The sequence below is a fragment of the Salvelinus alpinus genome, chromosome 28 (assembly GCF_045679555.1).
Source record: "Salvelinus alpinus chromosome 28, SLU_Salpinus.1, whole genome shotgun sequence".
Taxonomy (NCBI): Eukaryota; Metazoa; Chordata; class Actinopteri; order Salmoniformes; family Salmonidae; genus Salvelinus; species Salvelinus alpinus.
Window position 1 is genome coordinate 21917784 of NC_092113.1, and position 24680 is coordinate 21942463.

A 24680-nucleotide genomic window follows, 5' to 3' on the forward strand; every position below is an offset into this window, starting at 1 on the left:
GGTAAAAGTGACTAGGATAGACAATAAACAGAGGAGCGGCAGCGTATGTGAAGAGTGTGTGTGCATGTGTGCGTAGTGGGTAAAGTCCAGTGAGTGTGCGTAGTGGGTAAAGTCCAGTGAGTGTGCGTAGTGGGTAAAGTCCAGTGAGTGTGCGTAGTGGGTAAAGTCCAGTGAGTGTGCGTAGTGGGTAAAGTCCAGTGAGTGTGCGTAGAGCTGGTGCAAGAGATTCAGGGCTAATAAAAAGGGGGTCAATGAAAATAGTCTGGGTAGCCATTTGATTAACTGTTCAGCAGTCTTATGGCTTGGGGGTAGAAGCTGTTAAGGAGCCTTTTGGTCCCAGACTTGGTGCTCCGGTACCGCTTGCCATGCGGTAGCAGAGTAAACAGTCTATGACTTGGGTGGCTGGTGTCTTTGACCATTTTTAGGGTCTTCCTCTGACACCACCTGGTATAGAGGTCCTGGATGGCAGGAAGCTCGGCCCCAGTGATGTACTAGCCCGTACATGCCAAGAGTGTGCAAAGCTGTCATCAAGGCAAAGGGTGGCTACTTTGAATATATATATTTTTTTATCCCAGCCCCCGTCCCCGCAGGAGGCCTTTTGCCTTTTGGTAGGCCGCCATTGTAAATAACAATTTGTTCTTAACTGACTTGCCTATTTAAATAAAGGTTCAATAAAAAATAAACCCCAAGAATATTGATTTGTTTAACACTTTTTTGGTTACTACATGATTCCATATGTGTTATTTCATAGTGTCTTCACTATTATTCTACAATGTAGAAAATAATAATAAAAATAATAAAAAAAACCTTGACTGAGTAGGTGTGTCCAAACTTTTGACTGGTACTGTAGATGTTCCTTTTGTCCAGGTGGGAAAAGGCAGTGTGGAGTGCAATAGAGATTGCATCATCTGTGGATCTGTTGGGGCGGTACCGAGTGGGTCTGGGATGATGGTGTTGATGAAAGACATGACCAGCCTTTCAAAGCTTTTTCAAAGCATTTCATGAAAAAACTGTTATGACATTCATGGAAAGATATTTCCAACACAGAGACTCCAGACATGCGGACCAGAAGAAGACTGGCTAAGAAGACTGGCTAAGATGGCGCTGACGAATTGCACCTACAAAACATAGCAGGTTTCTACTTTTTCTAAGGCTGGGCACACTCCCATCCTCATCAACGGGGCTGGCATGGAGACGGTCAAAAACGGCAACTTCCTCAGCGTACACATCTCCGAGGAGCTGAAATGGTCAAATCACATGGACTCTTTAACCTCATGAGGCTGAAGATAATTTGGCCTGTCCTCGAGGGCCCTCACAGTGTTCTACAGGAGCAGCATCAAGAGCATACCGTCGGGCAGCATCACAGCCTGGTACGGCAACTCCACTGCCGCTGACCACAAGGCAATACAGAACACCATTGGGTGCTCACTGCCTGCCCTAGAGGACACCTACAACACCAGGTGTCACAGGAAGGCCAAGAAGATCATCAGGGACCTCAGCCACCTGAGTCACAGCCTGTCCTCCCCACTTCCATCAATCAGATGCAGGCAGTACAGGAGCATCTTGGCTAAAACTAATATACTGGCCAATAGCTTCTATCCTCAGACCATCACACTGCTGAATAGCCACCCCCTTCCCCCACACATATTTGGCAAATCCCCCTCCCCCTCAACAGCCCCCACCCCAATGGACAATTATCAAGCTGAATACCAACCACTACACCTACCCCCTCCCCCTTTTTACAGGTGGAAATATGTATATATTTCAGATCTACACTGTTGGAGCTCGGAGCTTAGACTTGCCTACCTCTCTTCCATTTTGTCTTCCTATAAAGTCTCTCCCTAAACAACATCTAACAGGCCCACACCAGTAAACACTTTGTTCTGAACACATCTCATATCCCTCTCTTCCCACATACTGTAGGAGTGCCTTTGATACCTGTATCCTCTCATTAGATGGGATCTATTTATACAGACCATGCCATATCATTATCTGATACCGCCGGCAGACTAGACAGAGAAACAGCAGTGTACATGCAGCTGCCAGCAGAGTGTGTGTGTGTGTGTGTGTGTGTAAGTATGTGTGTCCGTGCGCAGTTTATGTGTGTTTATGTGTGTACTCTGTTCTGCTAGCTAGTATATTATCGGGCAGTGTGTCAAGGCCGTAGTGCGGCGCGGCAGTGAGGCAGGGCCAGGCTGTGAGACAGATGTTGGTATCCCCTCTCTCCTGACCCCACACACCACAGCTACATTCCCCAGCCCTGCACAGCCCTCCTCTCCCCAGTACAGAGGCCTATTATGAGGCTGCACATGACCCGCGCACGACCTGACACACACTGGGCTACACACAGACATCTGGCACTGACCATAGACATATAGAAGTCTGTACACACACACACACACACACACACACACACACACACACACACACACACACACACACACACACACACACACACACACACACACACACACACACACACACACACACACACACACACACACACACACGCACACGCATAATAATCTGTAGATACACAGACAACACACAAATCCTTAAAATGGAATACAGTAATTCCTTTAATGTTCTCAAACCTTATTTTCTCTTTAATGTGTTTGTGTAAATGTATTCATATAATCTCACAGTAACTTACTGAACCTGTATGTACGTACAGGGTTAGGCTGGTCTGTTTAACATGAAAACATCTGTCGTTTAGTGCCCTTCAGATGACGATAACTCAATAGTATCCCTGCACTATTATAAATCCTAGGAGTATTCTGCATGCCAAGACAGTCTTTCCATTGAGCCAGAGTGCTCCCTTCTTCTCCTCCAATTGGATTGGAAGCAGCTGTGCTCTCTCTCTCCTAATGTGTCGAGTAGGAAACCCAATGTAGGTAAATTTTTGAACATTACTGACTTAGATCTAGGGTTCTACTTTCCCCTCTATAGCATGAAACCCACCGAGAATCTCACTGCAGACAGACTGCTGATAGATACTTATCAAAGTGGGAGGCAGTTCCTTCTCTTGCTAGAACAAAAGCGGTACCTGCTGCGTGCCGACCCAGTAGCGACCAACCTACCGATTCTACTTGTATACTCGCAATGCTCGTCAGTGGCCAAGAACTTGACTTTCAGCCAATCAGAGAGCACGAACCCCCACGTGGGGGAGCCAACAAAGAAAAAGGAAAAAAGAGGGCATTTTCTCCATACATCCACGGATGAGCCAGTCACACTTCATATGAAATGTAGGCTATGGGATGGCAGCTAGCTAAGTGCACAGATGCAATGCAAACAACACTAAATACTTCCTCCAAGCTAGCTAACCAATGTAGCTAGTATTGTCAATATAATGTAATCACAATGGATTAGCTAGTTTCCATAACACAGCTGCCTGTGTTAACTGGCGAGGTAGTGCAGTGTCCTTAGCTAGCTAGCTATATTGTGCTAGCTAGCGAATATGCTAACGCTAGCTAGCTAAACATTTGGCTGGTACTGACTGTATGGGATTATGGACAGTGAATTAAATAGTTTATTCATCATTTTTCTAGGTAGTTATCTAGCTGTGGCCATTTGGCTAGTATCAACAAGGGCATTCTACAAAATAGCAACATTAGTGCAGATAGCTTGGAATCTAGACCATAAGCAACACACGGATATGCATTGCTAAACAACGCTACTGCCACCTTCTGGTTTGGAGTATTTTTAACAAAGCTGAGTTGCTGACGACTTCCAAGGTCTTTTCTGTGTAAACACAAAAGGGATTGACTGCCGACATTCTGTTCAGAGGTGCTAAGTACTGTCGGCAGGCAAACGATTCACAATCCTACTGGTGTGTCTGACCTTTAACCCTGAAGTCCGAATGTCCATAAAAGTGTGTGTATGAGTGTGTGTGTGTGTGTGTGTGTATGTTTGTGTGTGTGTGTGTATGTGTGTGTGTCTACATGTATGTACGTTTACATGTGTGTGTGTTGTTTTGACAGGGCTCAGGGGTATTGATGGTGTTTTGCTGCGTCCCAGGGTATCAATGGAAGCCAACATGTGACTGTTCCCTACAGATTCTGCTCCTAACGCACCTCTCCCTAGCAACAGGCTCGATCAACCAAACATGAAAGGTCACGATGCCTGAAGCTTGGTTGCCACCTTGGGTAGGTGTTTTTCTGCACCTGGATGTCTATAGAGAGCATGGTGAAGTTCATAGCAGAATGCCCCGTGGCAATGTTTTCTGGGTTATAATAATAACACTAAACTACCTAGTGACAGACAAGAACAAATAGGCCCATAATAATGAAAAACAACAAAGGAATTAGTGGAGACCACTCAACACTGAGGATGTGTCATAGGGCTGTGTAGGCTACTGTGTCAGAGTCTGTTGGGCTACCATCAAACAAACATCATGTTTTCATGTAATACAGCACAGTTAGTTGATGCTTTTAACCATGTTGGCCAAGCAAATGCTTTGGATTACAATCTGTATAATCTGAAATATAACGCCCAGCCAACTCTAATCTAATTACTAAAGCCCTCCCTGGACTGAGTTTAGGACCGATACACAGCATGGCTTGGCTCTCAGTGCTGCATGGTGGCAGAGGAGGTCAAACACACACACACACACACAGCCATTGTAATCTCTGTTGATGTTTTCAAACTGCTGTGGCATAATGAGTTCTCAAAAAATGTCAATTTGTGTCTCTCTCTCTCTCTCTCTCTCTCTCTCTCTCTCTCTCTCTCTCTCTCTCTCTCTCTCTCTCTCTCTCTCTCTCTCTCTCTCTCTCTCTCTCCACTGAGGAGAGGGAGTTCATTAAACTCCATTCATCACGCCAGCAAAAAGCCCTCCACATCCCATAGCACCCCTCAACCCCAATGCCATGACAACAGAGGAACTGGGAGAGGGGAGTGAGATGGCAGGGCTCATCAGGGATGCACCTTTTCACTCTGGGTGAAGGACTGGGGTGAAGCCTCTCTAGAAGGCAAGAGCTGGGAGCTACTGCTACTCACTCTCTATTTCTGTATGACAGCAGCTCAGGCTGAAGCATCAGAGCTGAGTTACATGCTAACAGAGCAGTACAGTTAGCTGCTACTGCTGCTCCCTACAACATAGTGTAGCACAGACTGAGGTTGTGTCCCAAATTCCAACCTATTCCCTATTTATTAAACTACTTTTCACCAGGGCCCATAGGGATCTGGTCAAAAGTAATGCACTATGTAGGGAATAGGGTGCCATTTGGGACGCAATCTGAAGCTTCATGCTAACATAGACAGAGAGGATGTGGTGAGTCAGTTCCCTCTAAGCCCCAAATAACAAACTGTGTATACTGGAGAGAATAATGACTGTGAGTCTGCCATGGCAGAAACTGGGGAAGGCTTGGCCAAATAAAATAATGGTCATAAACAAATACTGTTTGCATAACCATCTTGGAACAGACTGTTGCATTTCACATATCAGCCATGGAACAACAATTTGTTTCCATAAGCAAAGCAATATACTCCACTGGAAACTCTGGCCTTGTTAAGGTTCTCTGCTTTCAGATGTGTACACCCCTCTTCCCTCTGTTTTTAAAAAGTTTTTATTTATTAAATGTAACCTTTCTTTAACTAGGCAAGTCAGTTAAGAACAAATTCTTATTTAACAAGGGTTAACAGCCTTGTTCAGGTGCAGATTTTTACCTTGTCAGCTTGGGGATTTGATCCAGCAACCTTTCGTTACTGGCCCAACAATCTAACCACTAGGCTACCTGGCACCCCTGTCTCTGAGATGTATAATCCGTAATCTTCATTAATAACTGATTGGGGATGTTGTAGTGACCGTAATGCCGCCACACCGGCAGTCATGGCTCATGACCGCAGTAAAATGCCATGTGTCTGCATGCACCTTCCCATTTACACCAGAGATCTGTATATAATGACGAGATGCTCATGTCTCTGCCCTAACAATGGGAGTCGTTGTCCCAAAGCTGGGAAGACAGGCAACACGTTTAGGCCCAAAATAAGCCCATAGAAAAGCATTGGCCTAATTTGGACAGATTTTAGCGAGACTGAAACCTCTCACTTTGCCTCTTCCTCTATGGTATACACACACACACACACACACACACACACACACACACACACACACACACACACACACACACACACACACACACACACACACACACACACACACACACACACACACACACACAGCCGCTCCCCCTGCCTCTCACGCCAACAAAGTTGAGAGATCACATCTTCCTTTCTGACAAGCGGTTTCAACTCACTATTTGCCTTTGAGGTTTGGTCCAACATAATCGGTTATATGGACACCAAAACTCATTGAGACATTATTTAACTGTAACAGAGGACAAGTAAACTTTTCTAACGATACCTTTATTATGTTTCAACTACTCAAATCGCGCGCAGAGCAGACACTACTAAAACGAGAGTTTTAATGTACATTGAAAACGGAAAATGAATGCTCAGTTTGTCGCTCGCGGCATTGGGGTCCCACGTACCGCTAGCAGTATTTTAGCTAAAGACTGTTTGTTATCCTAGCTGTCCAGTCTGTTTTATAAATGTGCAATAAGTATAAATCAAATCAAACTTTATTTGTCACATGCGCCGAATACAACAAGTGTAGACCTAGCCGTAAAATTCTTATTCACCAACACTGCAGTTCAAGAAGAGTTAAGAAAATATTTACCAAATAAACTAGAGTAAAAAAGAATAAAAGTAACACAATAAAATAACAATAACGAGGCTATATACAGGGGGTACCGGTACCGAGTCAGTGTGCGGGGGTACAGGTTAGCTGAGGTAATTTGTACATGTAGGTAGGGGTGAAGTGACTATGCATAGATAATAAACAGCGAGTAGCAGCAGTGTCCAAAACAAATGGGGGTGTCTATGTAAATAGTCCGGTGGCCATTTGATTAATTGTTCAGCAGTCTTATGGCTTGGGGGTAAATAACACAATTATATAAGTAATTGGCAACTTGTTCTCATTCTAAGAAATACGGTAGGCCACTTGATTTCAACATCTGAACAAAGTGGACAGGCTAACATGCCTATAGTCATTATAAGTGAATGAGCATTATGCATGGCTGTAGTTTAATTTGTAAAAATAATAAAAATAAAAAAAAATGCATTTTCATAGAAAGACTTAAAAGCCAGATCAGTGATTATTGTAACAAAAAATAAAGAAAAATTAAAAAAATGCAGGTTAAACTAATTTGATAAAATAATTAAATTATTTGTGGGTCTTATAGTTGTGGAAGGCTTATATTTAGCCGAGGTATAACTTCACAAGCCCTGAATTCATTAAATTATATCTGACTGTTTGAAATGCAGTGTATTTGACCTTCAATAGTACAACAACGCTTATTTAGAGAAAACATTTTTTTTTTTTAATCTAAATATACAGTTCCTTCGGAAAGTATTCGGACACCTTGACTTTTCCACATTTTGTTACGTTAAAGCCTTATTCTAACATTGATTAAATCGTTTTTCCCCCTCATCAATCTACACAAAATAACCCATAATGACAAAGCAAAAACACGCTTAAAACCCCCCCCAGAAATATCACATTTACATAAGTATTCAGACCCTTTACTCAGTACTTTGCTGAAGCACCTTTGGCAGCGATTACAGCCTCGAGTCTTCTTGGGTATGACGCTACAAGATTGGCACACCTGAATTTGGGGAGTTTTTTCCATTCATCTCTGCAGATCGTCTCACGCTCTGTCAGGTTGATTGGGGAGTCTTGTTGCACAGCTGTTTTCAGGTCTCAACAGAGATGTTCGATCGGGTTCAAGTCCAGGCACTGGCTGGGCCACTCAAGGACATTCAGAGACTTGTCATGAAGCCACTCCTGCGTTGTCTTGGTTGTGTGCTTAGGGTCGTTGTCCTGTTGGAAGGAGAACCTTCGACCCAGTCTGAGGTCCTGAGCGCTCTGGAGCAGGTTTTCATCAAGGATCTCTCTGTACTTTGCTCCGATCCTCTTTGCCTCATTCCTGACTAGTTTCCAAGTCCCTGCCGTTGAAAACATCCCCACAGCATGATGCTGCCACCACCATGCTTCAACGTAGGGATGGTGCCAGGTTTCCTCCAGACGTGATGTTTGGCATTCAGGCCAGAATCTTGTTTCTCATGTAGCTGGCTACTTACTTTCTATGATAAACATTAGAAATATGATGGCCATGCATTGTTTTTGCAAAAAAAGACCTTGCTTTTTCATTGTAAGCTCATTTACTTGTGTGGCTGCCAGCCAAATATTGTTGCACTTCTGTTGTCATCTGATGAAAATGAAGCTGTTTTCTGCCGAATGTGTTGCCCTAATGTATTTTCTGTGAAGGAAAACTATAGTCGCACCTTCCTGATCACTATTGAAGCAAAAAAACACGGTTGACTTTCAATATAAAACGCGACCCCTGTCAATACACAGCTGGACTCACCTGCTCCCGTTTTCTCCTGTTGTGCTACTTACAAACACACTTGACTGGCTCAACTGTTCTGGGGAACTATGGTAAGCTTCATAATGTGAAATAATGTGACAGGTGAAATGAAGAATGCAATCTGCTTTATTGCACTGCAGGTATTTATTTAAAAAGTAGATACAAATATTCTAATTTTGTGAAAAATGTATTGATGGTATTGAAAAATCATTGTGTGGCTATTTCCAAATACCCCGATATGCGGTATATACTGTATACCGCCCAAGCCTAGATGACACAGCCTTCAAGTCTCCACATTCTCCACATTCTCCCTTCACTGAATTTCAGATAGAGCAAACGTTTGAGGCTGCCGCAAGCTCTTCACAATGCTCCATCCACTCAAGACAAACCAAAACTACAGTAGATGACAGCAGTTTAAATCCAAAGCATCGCCACTGGTTTCGTTGTGTGGGAAGGAGGAAGAACGGGGAGAGAGGCTGAGATTGTGATGCTATCGGACTGTATATTCCCAGCCGTGTCCCAGGGAATAGACCTCTCAAAGCGGAGCGGCCTATTGCCTGGCGTCTCCACTCTCTCTGCTGCAGCTGAATATGAAATATACTAATGCTTTTTGGATCCATCTCATCGCACAGCGCCACAGGAAACAACAAATACAGCTGTACTCACCATCACGGCTGGTAAATAGCTCCATAGCTCGAAGTGATAACAGCCCCCCACTCACCCACACTCTCTACACACACACCACACACACAAACACACATCAATAAATAATTACACTCACAATTAGATCCGGAGCACAAAAAGCCTGGGCTCGTTAGGAGATTTGCAACCTACACACACTTTGCAGACGGTGAAAGGTTGAGAGGGAGAGGTCATTTTTCCTACGACCCAGTTAACTAGCTGAGTTATTGATTTGATATTGCATCTCTTGTGTGGGATAGATTGCACACGGTCTCTTCTCAATGCACACACATCTAGCACTGCCAGCAGCTTCATTTTAATAACATGGTAAGATAATCTTTACTGGGATGAGTAATGCTAGCCCTCTCATCTCTCCCAGTTAGTACAGCAGCCGTGTAGCAGAGGAGCAATGTGTCTTAGCTTCATCCTCTCCTGATGGCCTGGTCTATCCATGTGTCTGTATAATCGGATGGCCTGGAAGGGAGGGAGACGGCTTCCCAAGACACCCTCATGGTTGACCTGTCCTTGGATGCCATGGTAATGCTGCCTAACCCTGGCAATGGGGTGGGGTTTGTGGTTGACTGGCATGCCAAAGACAGGAAGGCTTGATCTGAAAACATATAACCAGTGAGCATAGGGCCTTGAAACAATCTAGCAGTATCCATTCCATGTGGGATGAGGAATGTACTAGAGAAATACCAGGCGTAATGAGGTTTACAGGGAGACAATAGAGCTGAACACAATAGGCCAGCTTTGGCACAGAGGAAAGACTTTGAGCCATAAGACAGTGTCACCCCCAAAGACAATAACATGTCATCTGCCCTGCAACCCCCCACCAAAGTGATCAACAATGATACATATTAATAAACAGAATTATGCACTCAGTGTGAGGATCTAAGGCTGAGTTTTCTCTCATCCCCTCTCTGTTGGTTATTGGAGGCCATTTTTCTACAAATGTTCTCCCTGGTCCAGACAATAAACACAGTCTTGTTTATACACACAGAGCAGGGGAATGCTGCTATGCATCGTAATGCTTCTCCTTCACAGCCCAAGACGTGCCTCTGCTCTACACACCTCCAAAGAACACAGGCTTTACTGGTGGTGGCCATTTTGTTCTGTTTTGCTATTTTGCTCTTTTATGTATTTTGAGGACATGCTGAAAGGCTCATTAGCAATGCTAAAGCTGTTGTTTTTATGGACACATTACATGGCTTTGGAAATGAGCCCGCAGCTGGCATGGAAGGTGACCCGTAACTTTCAAACTTCCAGCATTGCATTACACTACAACGGACTGGCCAATCACTGGAAAGGAGGAGGAGTTTGAGTGAGCTATTAAAATCATCAGCAGGCCACTTGGGGCCATTCTGGAATTCATACGGCCATACTGCCTGTATGGAGCTGTCATTAGTAGGGACATTATTAAGGCTCTCATGACATTCTGGAATTCATACGGCCATACTGCCTGTATGGAGCTGTCATTAGTAGTGACATTATTAAGGCTCTCATGACATTCTGGAATTCATACGGCCATACTGCCTGTATGGAGCTGTCATTAGTAGTGACATTATTAAGGCTCTCATGACATTCTGGAATTCATACGGCCATACTGCCTGTATGGAGCTGTCATTAGTAGTGACATTATTAAGGCTCTCATGACAAGCAGGCAGCAACCTAACACTCAAGTCATCAGTCTGAAACTGTGAGTGAACTGCAGCTTCGGTCTCTGCTGACTCCATTATGACTCTGATGTGTTTCAACTACAAGTGACAAAACCTGTCAGAATCCATGACAGATAGTTAAAATGGTGGTCAAGAACTTCATTATGGGTGTAAATGTCTTTGTGTAAAATAATCTCGGAGCTCTGATCATCAATAGAGTCCAAGGTCGTGCGAACGAACTGGAGAGGCTGTCTGGCTCTATGAAACATGAGGCCTGTATAAAATCATCGTTATATCCCCATGACATGCCCTTGATCGATCACAAGCACCAGAGCAGATGGTAATAAAGGACAATCATGTAGTGTATCTCATTTACATATCATACATAGTCTCATATAGTGACTCAGTCATGGTGAGCAGAAGAGAGACATCATGTGTGCTGCATGACTAGCCTTATTCTGTCTGCCTGTCTGTCTGCCTGTCTGTCTGTCTGTCTGTCTGTCTGTCTGTCTGTCTGTCTGTCTGTCTGTCTGTCTGTCTGTCTGTCTGTCTGTCTGTCTGTCTGTCTGTCTGTCTGTCTGTCTGTCTGCCTGTCTGTCTGTCTGTCTGTCTGTCTGTCTGTCTGTCTGTCTGCCTGTCTGTCTGCCTGTCTCCCTGTCTGTCTGCCTGCCTGTCTGCATGTCAGTCTGTCTGCCAGTATGCCAGTCTGCCTGCATGTCTGTCTGTCCCTGTCGCTCTCTTCTCCTCTCTCTCTCCATCTGTACCTGTCTCTCTCTCCTCCTCTCTCTCTCCATCTGTCCCTGTCTCTCTCTCCTCCTCTCTCTCTCCATCTGTCCCTGTCTCTCTCTCCTCCTCTCTCTCTCCATCTGTCCCTGTCTCTCTCTCCTCCTCTCTCTCTCCATCTGTCCCTGTCTCTCTCTCCTCCTCTCTCTCTCCATCTGTCCCTGTCTCGCTCTCTCCATCTGTCCCTGTCTCTCTCTCCTCCTCTCTCTCTCCATCTGTCCCTGTCTCTCTCTCCTCCTCTCTCTCTCCATCTGTCCCTGTCTCTCTCTCCTCCTCTCTCTCTCCATCTGTCCCTGTCTCTCTCTCCTCCTCTCTCTCTCCATCTGTCCCTGTCTCTCTCTCCTCCTCTCTCTCTCTATCTGTCCCTGTCTCTCTCTCCTCCTCTCTCTCTCCATCTGTCCCTGTCTCGCTCTCTCCATCTGTCCCTGTCTCTCTCTCCTCCTCTCTCTCTCCATCTGTCCCTGTCTCTCTCTCCTCCTCTCTCTCTCTATCTGTCCCTGTCTCTCTCTCCTCCTCTCTCTCTCAATCTGTCCCTCTCTCTCTCTCTCCATCTGTCCCTGTCTCTCTCTCCTCCTCTCTCTCTCCATCTGTCCCTGTCTCTCTCTCCTCCTCTCTCTCTCCATCTGTCCCTGTCTCTCTCTCCTCCCCTCTCTCTCCATCTGTCCCTGTCTCTATTTCTGTTGCATCTGTTCCAAGTAGATATTTCAGCCCGGTGTCAGCACAACCTGTGCGTGCTTTAAGTCCTTGTGGTTTCGGACAGAAAGTGACATTAATTGTTTGTATAGTGGAGTGAGGCAGAGGGGTTTCTGATTTGGGGGGATTGTTATCAAGCACAATTAAATAACAGAAGGTGAGGACATGGCTGAGACCGAAATGTTTGGCATGTCCAACATGCCCTACCGGCACTACATTTGACCACTACTTATGCACTACATAGGGAATAGGGTGCCATTTCAGACGCAGTCCAGGTGAATAATGCATGAGCTGGACGTTGGCAATGTGTGTTGGTGGAGGACTTTCGTTGTAGAGAGCAGAAGGAGGGAGCGTAATCTTTTCATCTGCACCATTCAGACATGCTGCCGTCATTACCTCAGCAGGTTGCCCCCAGCCTGCCATTAGAATAGCCACGGTTATTACCATTAATACAAGCTAGAGAGCTGGCTGCTCACTGTCTGCCAAGCATCCAGCACAGAGAGAAGACGCCCCCACTACTCTGCTCTCTTCTCCTCTCCATGGCTGTGGTAGGATAATCCTCCTTCTCAGCCTGGATCTGATGAAGAGAGCGGGGGGGCGAGAGAGCGAGGGGGGAGAGAAAGAGAGAGAAAGAGAGGGGAAAGAGAAAGAGAGCGCAAGAGGAGGGATAGAGCGAGAGAGATACAGCGAGAAAGCGAGTACCCCACCCACGTCCACGACAGAGAGCTGGGCCTAGTGAGATGAGAGCTGCTTCAAGGCACTGTTAAACGTTGCTTTTAAGGAGAACATATCTCACAACAATCATTTACCCTTACATTTATAATGCAATAGCCATCTCTTTCTTTCTCCATGTCACGTCATTCCAGTGACTGGAGGTATATGACTGTCCTTGTGCACTACTAGCCTGTGCCTAGCAGAGGAAAACGTATTAGGGAGACTATTGGGATTGCATAACATGAGAAATGGCAGACTGACCACTACAAAGCCCAGCCAAGCCAAGGGAGCCCTGTGTGTTTCCCCTGGCCTGTGAGCCTGTGAGGGCGGGAGAAGCCTGCCTGCCAGCCTAGCCTAGGTGATTATTATCAGAAATGCACACTCAGGCCTCGGCTCCGCCCTATCCCCGGCACCAACCCCAGCCTCTGCTCCGACCCCAGCCTCTGCTCCGACCTCAGCCTCGGCACCGACCCCAGCCTCTGCTCCGACCCCAGCCTCTGCTCCGACCTCAGCCTCGGCTCCGCCCCCAGTCTGCAGCCTCCAGGCAAGGAGTCCCGTGAGGACAGGGGTGACACACCAGGCGACAGACGACAGCCTCAGGACTATATAAATCAATTAGAGCCGGAGGAGAAGGGAGACTCCCAGCAAACAGAGTGACGGTCCACAAATCCCACACACCGGCCTAATGATGTGGCAACAGCAGCCCGGGTGGCCCGGGAAGAGGGCTGTAGCCACATCCATAAAGAGACAGGAGGAGAGAGAGAGAATAGAGAAGGATGCCGGGAGAGGAGGGAGAGGGCAGATAGAGGGAGTGTCAGAGGGAGAGGAAGAAAAGAACGAGACATCTCCACAGATACATCTGCGATCTGAAAAGGCCTATGAGGTTAGGTGCTTCCGCTATGACTCAGTTGAGTCACAACAGAGCTCTTACAACAGAATGTTGTGGATGTGTGAGTCAGTGTGAGAGTGTTTCTAATTTAGATCTAGCTGGGGTGGGTAGACCTCCACAGACAGCAGCTCTGAGGAGGGCTGAGTGGCTGCTCTCTCTACCTCCCTCCCTGCAGCACATACTGTATGCTCCAGTCTCCAGGGACAGACCAGAGAGAGCCTTTCCCCCCTCTCTCACACACATTCTGGATTCATGAAGCTAAAAACTGAAACTTCACTCAGAAAGAGGTGCTTTACCAAAATCAACATCATCACAACTATCATTCATTCACACACTGAAAGGAGAACGTACTGAGTTGATGCAGGCTAGTTCTTTGTTGAGCAGCCAGGGAAGTGACAGTTTCCCCTCTCCTCTGTAGCAGGACTGGATGCGTTCCTTGATCTTCTCCTTGATGCGGCGCAGGGTGAACAGGCATAGGGCTGACTCCTTGGGGGGCTTGGCCCGGTTCTTCTGGCCCTGGGCGAACACCGTGAACAGCACCTCCTCCTGCTCTGAGATGCCCAGTGAGCGCGCCAGCTTGGTCCCGGGACGGCTGAGGTAGGCATCCTGCACCAGACGGTACTCCACCCCGTCCTTGGTGCAGCCGATGGGGAACTCCACGTAGGAGTAGAACTTGGGGTCGTCCACGCAGAGACGGACGATCTTAGAGGTGAAGAACTGCTCCCCGCTGGCATCGGGCGAGGTGAGCTGGGTATCCAGCTGCAGGGTCAGATAGTAGACAAACTGTTCGCTGCTGAAGCCGTAGATGTAGTAGATGTCGAAGGCGGGGAACTTGGAGAGCGTGTCCGAGGGGATCTTGAGCTGCGAGGAGACAAACTCGTCCTGATAGACGAAGCTGAACATGTCGGCGTTCTCCTCGTTGGCCATCAGCTTGCGGCTGGAGAGCGTGGGGAAGTACTCTGACTTGCCGTCAATGGGCGTGCCCACAAACAGCTTGCCGGCCTCTCCTCCGCTCCCGGCCGCATCTCCACCAATGACCACCCCAGACATGGTGCCAGCCTCGGCCACGCTGGACAGGTAGTGCTCCTTACGGTGGTGGGGCTCGCCCAGCTTGAACAGATCATCCAGCCTGAGGAACTGGCAGATCCCCTGGGAGGTGCTGCCGCAGGCAATCAGGCGGTTCTGACCGTAGTCCAGCAGCAGCAGCTTGTTGACGTTGCTGATCTGGGTCAGCTCGTGGGGGCAGGACTGGACCCCAGGAGGGGGGTAACACTTCTCATTGTCCACCACAGGGCCTGTCACGTGGCTGCGCAGCTTGGTCAGGTTGCTGGACAGCTTGAAGATCCAGTTGACCGCTCCCAGATACACCTCACCTGTCTTGTTGTGGACCACCAGGTGTGTGAGCCCCCCCTCTGGAGGGGAGAAGGACCTGAGGTCGCTGGGGGTGGTGGCAAACACCCCCGACAGCAGGAGGAGGAAGGGAAGGAGAGGGCCTCCCAGGGGTGGGGTGGGGTGGGAGGTCATGTTGGGCTCTGCTAGGTGAGGAGAGGTTCCTGGGTGTGTGTCTGTGTTTCTTTTCCTCTACTGAAGCTGGCTGTCCTACACCAGGCTGAAGGAAGGGAGGGGCGGTGGAGAAGCGCTGGCCTGGCGTCCTCTGGGCTCTGTGTCTCTGCTCTGTCGTCTATAACATCAACCCCAGCGCCTCGGCCGCCAGCCCTGCAAAGGGAAGGAAGAACACACATTAGGAGACAGGATCAGGGAACGCTCTCTCCCTATCGACTGAACAGGGGTTTAAAAGCTCTGCCAGCCACACAGAGCGGTGAGGGCAAAAAGAAGTCAGAATACATAAACATTCATCAATTACAGTAGGGCCTTAGGGGGAATCCTATACAACATTTGATGAGCATGTCAGCCTGCCAGACAGAGTCTGACTAACTCAACATAAAGCATTAGGCTGACAGACCATGGTGCGTCCTCATATATATTTTACACACATTGCCGGGATCCTCACCGTTACCTGCAGCCCTGCAGAGGGCCAGGCACAGTGTAGCAAGATGCAGCTAGAAGTACATCCACTACTGTGTACCGCGATAGGACAGTTCACCCTTTCACCATCCAGAATGATTTATAATAGGTAAATGTATCATGACATTACACTCAAACAATTCCTAATATCGTCAACATGGCCTGAACATAGAGGGGGAAGGTTTACATGTTATACTGTACAACTGTGAGTAGTAGATGAAGCTGAGACTATAAAAGGACCCGAATGAGAAATAAAAGATTACAGACCCAAACAGAGGTTGTTGTCTCTCTCACACACACACACACACACACACACACACACACACACACACACACACACACACACACACACACACACACACACACACACACACACACACACACACACACACACACACACACACACACACACACACACACACACACACACACACACACACACACACACACACACACACTCTCCAGGCCCAGACAGAAAGTCAATGACTGCTTTCATCTCCCAGTCCCAGTCAGCCATCATGACCTGCTGTATGAACCCACTGTTCTCCAGCCCATCAAGACAACGGACACATTGTGTCACGGTTGCAGTTGGTGTCTGAGGCACAAAACCTACCATCGTCTCAACTCAGTCATTCACCACGCACTGCCCCACTTACTGATGTAAAACGCTTCAGATTACATAGTCTCTCTCACACACACAAGCATGAATGCCTACACATTATAATCACAGATCAGTGATCAGACAGCCACTTTTAAAATGGTGACGTTTCAAGGGCACTAGTCTGAGATGTTTCTCTGGAGATATCAAAACGATAGTATAGATCACAGGTCCATCTACAAGGTGCATAACTATCACAACATTCTATCACTTTAACGAAAAATAAACGTTGTCCCTGAACCAACATATGACGATGCTTTGACTGAACTGGGAGGAAAAGGCCTACAGTACACAGCATACCTGTTTAATGTCTTGAGGAGACTGAATTAGACGCTCTGAAGATGTTTCAAGAGAAAAGAGTGACAGAGATGGAAGAAAGGATTAGAGAAGAGAGAGAATTTGAGTGGAAGAGAGATGGATAAGGAGAAATCAGGATAGTGATGGAGTGGTCGTTAGTCTTCATAACAAAACAATGCCTTTTCCTTCCCGAGAGATGGAGGATGTTGGTGATGGCTGCTATTAGCCAGTCAGTCAGTAATGCACCTGAACTCACAGGGCTGTGCCTGGCGGAGGAAATGCCAGGCAGGAGAAATGAATCAATTGGCTGCAGAGAGCGGAGCAGAGGGAGGCTGAGGCAGGTTGTGTTGTAGACGGACGGACGGACAGCTGGGCTGGGCTCAACCTGCCTCCTCAGATAGCGACCCCTGAGCCACAGTGCCGCCAACACTGATTTATTGCTTGTGGCATATCAATTACAGCACCGGCCACAAAACTGGGGCCTCATACTTAAGCAAATGTATACACACTGCATCTTTAACATGGAGGTCATATCAGAGTCTGGGTGAGGGAGGCAAGCCACAGACAACACCTCACATAGGAGAGGAAAGACTCCATCCTTTACTGTCTATCAATGTTTGGCAGATACGCAAACAAACACTTATGTATGCACACACATAGAGTGTATGGACTCCCAGGCATACAGAATAAACAATTAGGCTGCATACCTGTATGTTACTACTGTCAAACACAGACACATACAGTCTACTGGAGGTATTACCTTTAGAGGCACATGGAAGTATAGGGCAACATCCGTGGCCCTCTCCTAAAGGAGGTCCTATGGCAGATCAGAACCCATTACTTCAGAAACTTCCACAACATGGAACTTCTATTTACAATTCATCTCCGAGGCCTACAGACAAGGAACTAATAGTTCAAATCATATTCACCTCACACTCCTCTACTGGCATTTCACAGGTCTCTGGAGGGAGGGAGGGAGGGAGGGAGGGAGGGAGGGAGGGAGGGAGGGAGGGAGGATTGAGGAAAGGACAGACTGAGATGAGTCAGAAACTATTGCCTAGCTTACCAGCTGCCATACTATTATGTATGTTCACAGGGCCAAGCCTCTCAATCCAGCCCAGCAAACCCCATCATAACAGAAGTGTGTTTCTGATGAGAAGGCAAAATCACTGTATGAGCAGGAACACAAGTCAATCTGGCATAAATGTCCCAAAGTAACGAGTGCCTCCGTCAGGGCAGGGACAAGGAGGGAGGGAAATAAATAGTGTCTTCACTGGGAAATAAAGAGCTGACAAAGACAGCAAAAAAATACAACTGCCAAATACGCAATTTGAGATATTAAAACAATTTTCAGTTTCAAGTTTTAATGTCATGTGCACAAGTACAGGGAAATGCCTTTCTTGCTCCAAACCAAACAATGCAGTAATCAATATCAATGTAGCACTAAAAATACCAAGGTAGAACAAAAACACAATAAATACAAATAAGAAATAAGAAGAACACGAGAAAGTAAGATAGCTATATACAGGGTCAGTTCCTGTGCATGGATACTGGAGTGTAGGAAATGGTCCCTTTCCCAACAGTTTGCAAATGAGTGTTGAAAAACAGGGTTAGGAAGCAGACAGTCTGCCGTTATTTTATAGGGTTCAAGTTCAGATTGTGATTATTGGAAGGAGATTTAATGGGAGAATCTGCGACCAAACTAACCACATGTGAAAAGCAAGGGTTAAGTGAGGGACATACTGTACATATATTTATATTGTGTATGTTTTGATAAGATTCATAGAGTGTCTTTTTGTGGTGAAACACATTGATATCTCTGTTAGGCTGGGCTCTGGGGCAGGCTGGGCTCTGGGGCAGGCTGGGCTCTGGGGCAGGCTGGGCTCTGGGGCAGGCTGGGCTCTGGGGCAGGCTGGGCTCTGGGGCAGGCGGGGCTCTGGGGCAGGCTGGGCTCTGGGGCAGGCTGGGCTCTGGGGCAGGCGGGGCTCTGGGGCAGGCTGGGCTCTGGGGCAGGCTGGGCTCTGGGGCAGGCTGGGCTCTGGGGCAGGCTGGGCTCTGGGGCAGGCTGGGCTCTGGGCAGGCTGGGCTCTGGGGCAGGCGGGGCTCTGGGGCAGGCTGGGCTCTGGGGCAGGCGGGGCTCTGGGGCAGGCGGGGCTCTGGGGCAGGCGGGGCTCTGGGGCAGGCTGGGCTCTGGGGCAGGCGGGGCTCTGGGGCAGGCTGGGCTCTGGGGCAGGCTGGGCTCTGGGGCAGGCTGGGCTCTGGGGCAGGCGGGGCTCTGGGGCAGGCTGGGCTCTGTGGCAGGCTGGGCTCTGGGGCAGGCTGGGCTCTGGGGCAGGCGGGGCTCTGGGCAGGCGGGGCTCTGGGGCAGGCGGGGCTCTGGGCAGGCGGGGCTCTGGGGCAGTGCTGACTGAGGCCATAAGGACATGGGGCCATACAGCTGTAATAGTAAGGCTGTGAGGCTGGCTGTGAGGCTGGCTGTGAGGCTGGCTGTGAGGCTTTGCACTGATGGCTGCTGCTGGATTGCTGCTGTTTCCAGTGTGGCTCTGCTGGCTTTTCATGCAAGGCCCTGAGTAAGAACACTTGGCGCTTTTTACACTGTACTGCATTCCATGCCTGACACAGTGACTACACAGACAGCTGCCTCCACACACACACAAACACCTACCCGCTCCTCGCAAGACACCAGGCCTCCACATCATTCACACAGACACACACACACTTGTGTTTTTCAGGGATTAGCGCAGACAAGAGGTTCTGCCCCATCACGGATACATCGACTCAATGGCAGTTCAGTTGGCCACTGGAGCAGCCAGCAAGCTAGGCCTCTCAATCCTGCACACGTGTGACACACACTCACACACACCAACAGCTTCATGGGGTAACAGGTGCTGACACAGACACACAGTCCTTCACAGTGATAAAGGCTGGGAGTTAGAATCCTTAGAGTGAGTATGTACAGTAATTATGTACAGTAAGTATGTACAGTATGTTGATATTGTGAAATCCTCCTGAGTTGAGGGATTTAAAGGATCAAATATATTCTGAACCTGACTGGACTCATGTCTTCACGTCCACTACCACTGCAGACCAAACACAATGCACTACAGACCAAAGACAGTAAACTACAGACCAAAGACAGTACACTACAGACCAAAGACAGTACACTACAGACCAAACACAATGCACCTCAGACCAAACACACTGCACCTCAGACCAAACACACTGCACCTCAGACCAAACATGGTACACCTCAGACCAAACACGGTACACCTCAGACCAAACACGGTACACCTCAGACCAAACACGGTACACCTCAGACCAAACACACTGCACCGCAGACCAAACACGGTACACCTCAGACCAAGCACACTGCACCGCAGACCAACACGGTACACCTCAGACCAAACACGGTACACCTCAGACCAAACACACTGCACCGCAGACCAACACAGTACACCTCAGACCAAACACGGTACACCTCAGACCAAACACACTGCACCGCAGACCAACACGGTACACTACAGACCAAACACGGCACACTAGACCAAACACAGTACACTACAGACCAAACACGGTACACTACAGACCAACACAGTACACAGCATACCAACACGGTACACCTCAGACCAAACACGGCACACTATAGACCAAACACAGTACACTACAGACCAAACACGGTACACTACAGACCAACACAGTACACAGCATACCAAACACGGTACAGTACAGACCAAACACAGTACACTGCAGACCAAACACAATGCACTGCAGACCAAGCACAATGCCCTACAGACAAACACAGTCCACTACAGACCAAGCACAATGCACTACAGACAAACACAGTCCACTACAGACCAAGCACAATGCCTTACAGACAAACACAATGCACTGCAGACCAAGCACAATGCCCTACAGACAAACACAGTCCACTACAGACCAAGCACAATGCACTACAGACAAACACAGTCCACTACAGACCAAGAGCAAACCCAATGCACAACAAACACAATGCAAGACAAAACACAATGCACTCCTATTTTGTTGCCTCACAACTTGGAATTAAAATGGATTTTTTGGAGGTTTGTATTTTTTTATTTACACAACACGCCTACCACTTTGAAGATGCAACATATGTTTTATTGTGAAACAAACAAAAAATAAGACAAAAAAACAGAACACTTGAGTGTGCATAACTATTCATAATACTTTGTAGAGCCACCTTTTGCAGCAATTAAAGCTGCAAATCTCTTGGTGTATGTCTCTATAAGCTTGGCACATCTAGCTACTGGGATTTTTGCCCATTCTTCAAGGCAAAACTGCTCCAGCTCCTTCAAGTTGGATGGTTCCGCTGGTGTACAGCAATCTTTAAGTCGTACCACAGATTTTCAATTGGATTGAGGTCTGGGCTTTGACTAGGCCATTCCAAGACATTTAAATGTTTCCCCTTAAACCACTCAAGTGTTGTTTTAGCAGTATGCTTAGGGTCATTGTCCTGCTGGAAGGTGCATCTCCGTCCAAGTCTCAAATCTCTGAAAGACTGAAACAGGTTTCCCTCAAGGATTTCCCTGTATTTAGCGCCATCCATCATTCCTGCAATTCTGACCAGTTTCCCAGTCCCCACCGATGAAAAACATCCCCACAGCATGATGCTGCCACCACCATGCTTCACTGTGGGGATGGTGTTCTCGGGGTGATGAGAGGTGTTGGGTTTGCGCCAGACATTTTCCTTGATGGCAAAAAAACTCAATTTTAGTCTCATCTGACCAGAGTACCTTCTTCAATATGTATGGGGAGTCTCCCACATGCCTTTTGGCGAACACCAAACGTGTTTGCTTATTTTTTTCTCTAAGCAATGGCTATTTTCTGGCCACTCTTCCGTAAAGCCCAGATCTGTGGAGTGTACAGCTTAAAGTGGTCCTATGGACAGATACTCCAATCTCCGCTGGGGAGCATTGCAGCTCCTTCAGGGTTATCTTTGGTTTCTTTGTTGCCTCTCTGATTAATGCCCTCCTTGCCTGGTCCATGAGTTTTGATGGGTGGCCCTCTCTTGACAGGTTTGTTGTGGTGCCATATTCTTTCCATTTTTTAATAATGGATTTAGTGCTCCGTGGGATGTTCAAAGTTTCGTATATTGCTTTATAACCCAACCCTGATCTGTACTTCTCCATATCTTTGTCCCTGACCTGTTTTGAAAGCTCCTTGGTCTTCATGGTGCTGCTTTCTAAGTGGTGCCCCTTGCTTAGTAGTGCTGCAGACTATGGTGCCTTTCAGAACAGGTGTATATATACTGAGATCATGTGACAGATCATGTGACACTTAGATTGCACACAGGTGGACTTTATTTAACTAATTACGTGACTTCTGAAGGTAATTGGTTGCACCAGATCTTATTTAGGGGTTTCATAGCAAATGGGGTGAATACATATGCACAAACCACTTTTCAGTTTTGAATTTTTTTAAACAAGTAATTCTTTTCACTTCACTTCACCAATTTAGACTATTTTGTGTATGTCCATTACAAAATAAAAATCCATTTAAATTACAGGTTGTAATGCAATAAAATAGGAAAAATGCCAAGGGGGATGAATACTTTTGCAAGGCACTGTATATTCCTGTGAACACTGTGCTGTGGGAAAGCACTCCCCAAAAAAAAAAACTGTGTGTCTCTGTGAAGATGGTGTCATAATAAACTCTAAGGCACTCCAAGGAGAAAGCTATAAAGGAGACTGCCTAGCCTGGGTATTTGGTCTGGCTGCTTAAAATCCACGGTTGCCTGACCTCCCAGGGAAGGTAGAGTCCAAAGCTATCACACTGCAGGAGAAACAGCAGCACAGCACTGCAAAACCAACTAGCTGGCGACTGAGAATGGGATAGATCAATCATTCTAGAAACCAACAGTTTCTTGCATTGTATATACCCACATGCACTCAAAAGTGACATTCAAACACTGCCCATACCATACACCATACCATGCATTTATATAGTCCCCAAACATGTGTTGTCGTTGGTATGTTACCTAATAACAATGTGATATGAGTGTGGTTGAGCCTGGAAGATACAGCAGTAAAGGAGCCACCCTCCTGCGGAATAGACAGTCAACACCCTCTCTCTTTGGATAGTCTAATACATTTCTGACAATGACCTCATTTTATAGCAGGAGTTAAAGCTCCACAGCATGCATAAAACCGGTTTCAATTGCATTAACTCAAGTCCAAAAGAAGACAAATACCCTTATTCTTCCCCGAAGGCTGGGCATCTACATCCACTTTCCATTTGTGCATGGCAGAAGTATAGAAGTGTTCTCTCTCACTCTTTTCCTCGCTCTCTATCCCTCTTCTCCCTCTCCCTCTCCCTCTCTCCCTCTCTCAGTCTCTCTCCCTCCCTTTACCTCTCTCTCTCTGTCTGATGAGAGGGAAGCAATCCCTGATACAGGCTGAGAGCCACCTTTTGACTGAGCAATACAAGTCTAACAGGACCAACTCCTTTTCTTAAATAGCACAATTACCACACTGCCGTTTGTAGCCAGCTTCGATTATCTACAGCAAATTCCATGATAAAATACAACATTTCTGGGCTGTTTGAAGCACTTAAAAACACTTCAGTGATTCTCTATAGCATACAGTCAGAGGGATTTCAAATCCCAGAACAAGGCCTGTGAGGGAGAGCAGCTAGGTTAGTCAGCACACATTCCCAGTACTAGATCACATCCTCAGGCACTGTGCATTCTCCACTCACTGGCCTATTTACTTAAGCATGTGTGTGTGAGTGTGTGTGTCTCTGTGTGTGTACCTCTGTGTGTGTGCCTCTGTGTGTGTGCCTCTGTGTGTGTGTGTGTGTGTGTGTGTGTGTGTGTGTGTGTGTGTGTGTGTGTGTGTGTGTGTGTGTGTGTGTGTGTGTGTGTGTGTGTGTGTGTGTGTGTGTGTGTGTGTGTGTGTGTGTGTGTGTGTGTGTGTTGGTTCGTCTATCCTTGTGGTGACCTAAAATCTCCAAAAGACCCCACAAGGATTGTTAAGCAAGGACAATTGTCTCTCATGGGGACATTTGGGGCGGCAGCTCGCAAGGTTGCAAGTTCGAATCCCTGAGCTGAAAAGGTACAAATCTGTCGTTCTGCCCCTGAACAAGCCAGTAAACCCACTGTTCCTAGGCCGTCATTGAAAATAAGAATTTGTTCTTAACTGACTTGCCTGGTTAAATAAAGGTCAAATAAAAATAATAAATCTGCCATATCTGCATGAGGGCAAAGGCTATTTTAAGCTTAGGGTTTAGGGATAGGGTTAGAGTAAGAGGTTAAGGTTAGGGATATAATTAGGTTTAGGGAAAATAGGATTTTGAATGGAAATACATTTTAGGTCCCTACGAGGATAAAATAACATAACATGTGTGTGTGCACGATCTTGTGCATGTGTACATGTTCATACAGTTGTTCTTGACATGTTTAAGAAAGTGTAAGTGTTTGTATGCATTGGTTTAGGGATGTATGGGTTTGTACAGTGCCTTCAGAAAGTATTCATACCCCTAGACTTATTCCACATTTTGTTGTGTTACAGCCTGAATTCAAAATGGATTCAATAGATTTTCTTCCTCACCCATCTACACACAATATCCCAGAAATGTTTGCTAATTTATTGATAATCAAATACAGACCTATCTCATTTACATAAGTATTCATGCCCCTAAGTCAATACATGTTAGAATCACATTTGGCAGTGATTACAGCTGTGGGTGTTTCTGGGTAAAACTCTAAAAGCGGTACTAGTGCTGAGTGCTAGTGCTTTTTGAGGTTGGTTTGGTTTCGGTTTGATAATCACAAAATAATCACGGTTTTCCAACTGTAGATGTGTTCATACAGAAGGTAG

At 46.9% G+C, this 24680-nt stretch overlaps 2 protein-coding genes across 3 annotated transcripts in view; both read right to left on the reverse strand.

Annotated features, from left to right (window-relative positions):
- Window positions 1-24680, reverse strand: part of LOC139557411 (plexin-A1-like) — a 271441-nt gene that overhangs the window by 224444 nt on the left and 22317 nt on the right. For both annotated transcript variants that reach the window (XM_071372182.1, XM_071372181.1), the window contains exon 2: window positions 14196-15560. In XM_071372182.1, coding sequence (XP_071228283.1) covers window positions 14196-15368 — 1173 coding nt within the window. In that variant the 5' untranslated portion in view covers window positions 15369-15560. The remainder of the gene's footprint in view (window positions 1-14195; window positions 15561-24680) is intronic.
- Window positions 18647-24680, reverse strand: part of LOC139556855 (uncharacterized) — a 44069-nt gene continuing 38035 nt past the window's right edge. The window contains exon 3 of the mRNA XM_071370963.1: window positions 18647-19231. Within this exon, the coding sequence (XP_071227064.1) occupies window positions 18647-19231 (585 nt within the window). The remainder of the gene's footprint in view (window positions 19232-24680) is intronic.